Source organism: Cherax quadricarinatus, chromosome 54, assembly GCF_038502225.1.
Source record: "Cherax quadricarinatus isolate ZL_2023a chromosome 54, ASM3850222v1, whole genome shotgun sequence".
In the NCBI taxonomy this organism is placed as follows: Eukaryota; Metazoa; Arthropoda; class Malacostraca; order Decapoda; family Parastacidae; genus Cherax; species Cherax quadricarinatus.
Window position 1 is genome coordinate 9618056 of NC_091345.1, and position 7019 is coordinate 9625074.

The 7019-nt window shown below is 39.9% G+C and overlaps 1 protein-coding gene across 1 annotated transcript in view; it reads right to left on the reverse strand.

The window, feature by feature from the left end:
• The window catches only part of LOC128699101 (uncharacterized), a 30396-nt gene extending 25969 nt beyond the window's left edge, over positions 1–4427 (reverse strand). The window contains exon 1 of the mRNA XM_070096576.1: positions 4297–4427. Within this exon, the coding sequence (XP_069952677.1) occupies positions 4297–4362 (66 nt within the window). The 5' untranslated portion in view covers positions 4363–4427. The remainder of the gene's footprint in view (positions 1–4296) is intronic.
• Between the last annotated feature and the right edge of the window lie 2592 nt (positions 4428–7019).

Sequence of the window (7019 nt, forward strand, 5' to 3'; positions counted from 1 at the left end):
TGACACTGCAGAAGCCATGCATGGTTATGCATTATTAAAAAAGGTCAGGCATAAATTTTATGGATTCCATCTCGCATAGATTTCTTTTCCATACGTTATAGTGTCGATGAATTAGCCGACATATTCTAATAATATAACATCGTTATGATAGCATGATTATATATTTACAGAGATAATTACGATTAATTCAGACTGACATGCTGTAGTAGCCAGGCTTTAGTCTGGTGATGAGTATAATTTAGCATATCCACAATGAATATAGTTTTTTTTTTTCCAACAAGTCGGCCGTCTCCCACCGAGGCAGAGTGACCCAAAAAAGAAAGAAAATCCCCAAAAAGAAAATACTTTCATCATTCAACACTTTCACCACACTCGCACATTATCACTTCTTTAGCAGAGGTGCTCAGAATACAACAGCTTAGAAGCATATACGTATAAAGATACACAACATATCCCTCCAAACTGCCAATATCCCAAACCCCTCCTTTAAAGTGCAGGCATTGTACTTCCCATTTCCAGGACTCAAGTCCGACTATATGAATATAACCGGTTTCCCTGAATCCCTTCACTAAATATTACCCTGCTCACACTCCAACAGATCGTCAGGTACCAAGTATAGTTATAGGCAGTAATTATTTCTTTATGCTACGGCATCTTATTAATGAAAAGAATACCATAAATTCGTAGGCGATATTCAAAATTTACTTTTAAAGAGGTGAGATATATTTGTATAAAGTACATTATTTTTAATAATGTATACACAAACGTAATCATCTCAACCCAGTAAGGAAGTTACGGTTCCGAGGATGGATACTGGGTTAACGCGAAACTAGTCGCTTCGGCGGTAAAAGTAAATTAAATCAGAGAAGAATCCATTTTTCTCCTCAGCCATCTTCTTCGCTTTCTTCTCCGCCTCTTCCTCTTCCTACTCCGCCTCTCCTCCTCCTCCTCCTCCTCCTCCTCCTCCTCTCTACGTTCGTCAAATTAACACGCCAACTGGCACTCTTTGTTGCTTTTCATCTCTGTTCAGACAAAAACATTCCATAAAACAATTTTTTTTAGTAGAATCTTGGAGCATCACCAAGAAGTTGACGAGCAAACAATTTCCAGTAGAGACTTGTAACACCATTTACAGAACAGTTTCTGTAAAACAGTCTCAGAACTATGGGCTTTAGTTTAACAAGCGCTGTATAGCCCTTGTGGCTTAGCGCTTCTTTTTGATTATAATAATAATTTAGTTTAACAAATTTCCATTTTTGAAAATTTGTACTTGGCTGAATTCAACAATTTTAACCGGGTAACTGTTGGTGTTGGCATATCATCAGCTCGGAAAAATAATTCATTTCCTATGCGCAAATCACCCTCCAGCTGACAGAAGTCCAGGCCACCTACTGCCTGCCAGCGCTGAGGTGTCAGGTAGATCCACTGAGGGAAATTCGACCTACAACTTTAACAACGAGCGTGTGATTTCCAAATATTTAAGCTTCGACGATATCTCTTCCGCAATCAAACACAATCCGCCTGCTTATGTAATTTTATTTTTGACTGTTAACTATACGTAGATACAGTTTAATTCAGGTTAGGTTAACCTAACATAGAACAGCAAATATTTAATTTTTATCTTGACTTAGACTATTCAGATCCAGAGGCACTGTAACGAGTGAGAAAATGTACATGCTCTTTTGAGAATGGGATGTTGAGAGACTCGTGAAAATAACAAAAAAAGGCACAATACCGTGACTGGAACGATACACAAATAACCCACACATAGAAAAGAGGAGCTTACGACGACGTTTCGGTCCGACTTGGACCATTTACAATTGTGACTTTGTAATAAAGTTGGTAGAATTACCGACAATATGTAAAGTAAAAGGACACAAGTGCAACTAATGTAACATTTATTGTGGCAACGTTTCGCTCTCCAGGAGCTTGATAAAGCTTGATAAAGCTCCTGGAGAGCGAAACGTTGCCACAATAAATGTCACATTAGTTGCACTTGTGTCCTTTTACTTTACAAAGTGTGACTTTGTAAATGGTCCAAGTCGGACCGAAACGTCGTCGTAAGCTCCTCTCTTCTATGTGCGGGTTATTTATGACTCGTGAAAACGAGTGTTGGGAACAAGGACCATACATAGAGCACACAATATGTGTGACTGAATAACTGAGGGACAGTATCTACTTCAGAGTCAAATGAATCACATTGGAACTGTTGGGCTTACAAAAAAAAGTCTCTGGGTAACTATGAATTTATCTGGGTTATTGTCTGGAGGTTATCCAGGTTTTCCAGCGTCTTTGTGCTTATCTAAACGTGAGTCCTAACTTTTGGTGTGTACTCAAGGACTAACCTAATATACGTAGAGTACAACCTCTTAAATGGACCACTGCTCATTTTTCTGATAGATGTTCTTAGATTTTAAGATAAATTATATTACAGTGCTTAAAGGGTCAGTTCCTCCTACTCCTGCTTTTACTGCTACTACTACTCCTAATAATAATAACAATAACAATAATAATTTTACTGCTGCTGCTAACACTGCAACTGCCGCTTTTTATTGTCTTTGTTAATACAAATTTTAATGAACATTAAAATGGTATAAAATACCGATAGGTTGTTAGGTAAGACACGTCTACGGCCCTATGCTGTACATTCTACAAGATTGATGGACTGAACACATCGACTCCAGGTTGAGGGACTGATTACCTCATTCTCCTCCTCTCCTTACGCCTTCCTCTTTGTATTGGACTGATGAAGCCACTGTGTGGCGAAACGTTTCCTGAATAAAGATTCCCATATGCTGCATAAGTGTCTCAATCTTCAACTTGTCGGTTTTTCAAACCATTCATCACACATATGCAACAGTTAGGTATCTTTATTTCGAAACGTTTCGCCTACACAGTAGGCTTCTTCAGTCGAGTACAGAAAAGTTGATAGGAGCAGAAGAGACTTGAAGACGATGTAATCAATCCATCACCTTTAAAGTTTTCAGGTGGTCAGTCCCTCAGTCTGGAGAAGAGCATTGTTCCATAGTCAGACTATGGAACAATACTCTTCTCCAGACTGAGGGACTGACCACCTGAAAACATTAAGGGTGATGGACTGATTACATCGTCTTCAAGTCTCTTCTGCTCCTATCAACTTTTCTGTACTCGACTGAAGAAGCCTACTGTGTAGGCGAAACGTTTCGAAATAAAGATACCTAACTGTTGCATATATGTCTTACCTAACAACACAATTTTTAATATATTAAAATTTATAAAACAATTGCTACTCTTACACTAAACACTTCTTTTGCAATTGCTATTATAAAAATTTTTATGACTGTTATTGATCTTGTTGACATTATTATTGCTACTGCAACTTTTTGATATTAACAATGTTATTCCAACTGATACAGTGGATACAAACATTGGTATTGTTATATTTTTAACATTATGTTTGGAACTACTGTTGCTAATTTAGTGCCATTTCAACTGCCATTGTCAATACTAAGCAGACTGGCGCTATTCTCTTTTGAAAATGGCTTGCTATTATATATCACCACACAAGATACGACTTAGGGCAGTCGGCTGGCATCCCAGGTACTTATTGTATGCTAGGTGACCTGGGGCAGTCTCGTTCTGCCCTGGGGTTTTTTTACAACGAACGATGAAGGTAGTTTTCCGCTTTAGAAGATAACTCACTTTTAACTGTGAATAATCAGTAAAGATAACTCACTTTGAGAAGTATGTCACTCTTGTATTACATCCATGAAGTCATTTCAGGTCCATAGCTTTCACCGATCAAAAGCATCTCCGATATTTTTTCATATTATTCCATGGCAAATATATGCGGAAGACATTTATATATATATTATATATATATATATATATATATATATATATATATATATATATATATATATATATATATATATATACAGTATATATATACAGTATATATATATCACACGTATCACTGAAAAAATTATATCAAGTCACTGTCACTCTAAGCTCGTGCCAAGAGAGTTGGGAGAGGATTGAGATCGTGTGTGTGTGTATGTGTGAGGAGAGGAGAGGGACAAACCATGGGGGAGGGCGAGGGATGACCTACAGGGAAGAGAAAGGGATGAACGATAGGGAGGGGAAAGGGATGAACGATAGGGAGGGGAAAGGGATGAACGATAGGGAGGGGAATGGGACGAACGATAGGGAGGGGAAAGGGACGAACCATAGGGAGGGGAAAGGGACGAACCATAGGGAGGGAAAAGGGACGAACCATAGGGAGGGGAAAGGGATGAACCATAGGGAGGGACACACCTTGGGAAGGCCCTGGGAGAGGGTAGCAGCAGCGGCCATCACCAGCCACACACACTGGCGAGCCATCCTTCTGCGCTGGCCTTCACCTGCTTACTGACGCATTGAAGTCTCTGTTCACCCACACACGCCACTACTCTTCCTCCTCCCTCGCATACTTCCTCCCTCCCTCTCTCTCCCTCTCTTCCTCCCTCCCTCTCTCTCCCTCTCTGCCTCCCTCCTTCCCTTCCTGCCCGTCATTCTGTCTCTCCACTTTACTGCTTGCCTCCCTTCATACTTCCTACCTGCATAATTCTCTGCCTTCCTCACTTCATCTCTTTCTGCCTGCCTCCCTGCCTTTATATTTACTTCTCTTTCTCTGTGAGAGATGGAGAATAGAAAAACAAATATGATGGAAAGATGAAGGTAAACACGTTCTTTGCTTCCCCATATGCTCGAGGTATTTGCACGAGGATTTTCATCCTTCTCCCCCACAACAGTTGCCTCTGCGCCACTGACCATCTGTCGTTCTCAAAACTAAGATTCTTCATGAATAATGAACGATGGTTCTTCACGAATACTTGACGATAAACCTAGACAAAATTGTAACTCTATTTGAAAGCTGAATGAAGACCTGTTCAGAACGAACTATCGTTATGAATATTGAATGAAGACTTGAATAGAGTGACGCCTCTACGCTTGAATATATTCTCATGTGACTGCGTGTGTGATGTCACTTTAGTGACACTTAAGTGACATCACACATGTAGTCATTATATAGTCACACGCAGTCATTTAATTCACATATGATTCTGCACAATCTCCTCTCTCTTGACCAGTAAATATATTGAGAATACAGTCTTGGTCGTGCACCGTCGGTATACATAAGAACTTAAACATCTCATCCATACCGGGAGTCGATCTGGTGGTGTTTCCAACGCGAGACAAGATTCGTTACCGCAACGTCTCCCGAACTAAAGGTTTACTAATAGTGTAATTAGAAAGGCACCAAAAAGCCTGGCTACAAGAGTTAGAGCCTTTGTCTCGCAACCAGCAGACGGAAGCTCGATCCTCCACCACATCTTGCGCTGAACAACCAACTCAATATCATAAAATTATTTAAAGTCACCCAAAACATCACATTTTTATGCTGACTTCTTATTGCTCTTGGAAGAGCGGTAACAACACTTCCTTGCGTCTGGAAGGTTGCCAGATGGAATCCCTGGACTCTTTACTCACTCTAAAATAATTACTCTCGCAAAACTGGAATTCTATTTCAGCATAACGTTATTTGTGATGGTCTCACACATTTGTTTTCTGGCCATCACAGCTTCGCTTTCCCACCCATCCAGCATATCAATGTCACTGGAATGCTGCGTGAACTATCGAGACGTGAAATAACACGAGTTTACATGCTACTGTCATTTCGCAAATAACGCACCTAGGAGAGGAAACTTTTGACGACGTTTCGCTTCTTAAGTGAAAGTTATTTGTGAAATATTTCAGCCTCGGTATTGTACTTTAGTCTTCACACTATTTTCATCTTCCCTGGAGTCCAGTATGAGATAAAAAAAATATTTCTACGAAGCATTCATCCCATCGGGCCTTCATCCCATTCATCGGGATGAAGGCCCGATCCTCCGTTCGCAAATTACGAAACAGATACATTACTTTTAGTGAATGGGAAGACAACTTACCTCCAGAGAACTTCCAAGATTAACCTTTATTGGTTATTGGCAGAACCGCGATTAGTGGACGAGGGTTCGATCCTCCACTACTTCTGTCACTGAATACAACTAATTCTTGCACCACGAGAGTTGAACGTTCATAACCGAACGTTTCCTCTTTTATCCGTCCATCTCCTTGCCACGCAAAGCTCAACCATTGTGTATGCTGTTTGTGTTTCAATGTACATTTACAGAGTCTAAACTCAGCTCATCCTAACTTAGAGGAATTTAGAAATTGACGCCTGGCACATCGTTGGGAAATTGGAGTTACCATGTTAGGACGTTGGTCACCTCCTTAGAGAGTTTACACACTCACGTTAGTTTAAGTTTCTGAATAATTCACACCGGTTTAGCCGCTTTTCAAACTCAGGCATACCTGGGCACCTGAACAATGGCACAGTGCCAAGTGTAACCTAAATCTGCACTAACCTAGATAAATGTGGTGGTGGTGCGGTAGTTCCTGCCTCGGTGTGTGGTGGTTGTGGTAGTTGTGGTGGTATGATAGTTGCGGTTTGGTGAATGTGGTAGTTGGTATGGTAGTTGCGGTCTGGTGATTGTAGTAGGTGTAGTGGTATAATGGTTGTGATGTGGCGGGTGGTGGTGGTTGTACTGTGACTGCGGTGTTAACACTGAATGTGGTGGAGAGGAGTGTAAGACAGTAACCTCCACCAATTTAGTTGATGTTCACTGTAATGTTTAGTAAGAGAATCGAGAATGTTGTTAACCTGTCTAAGGTATTCAGATATTCTTCATTCCCAGTTAACCTAGAAATTTAAAAAAAAATACACCATGGTAGATTTTTTTTTTATTCCATGTCTTTGCAGGTTAGCCGATGTCAGTATTTCTCTATAATAAATTAAACGTTACAATTTCAATTTTTATATTGCCACTGATTATAGATTTTCCTCTGATATTTAGAAGTGCTTGTCTCAGTTATAATTTTTAAACGTATTTGGGCTTTACTTTCTAATTATAACTGAAGTTTGTGTAGTTTTTCCCTACTTACTAATAAAAGACGTA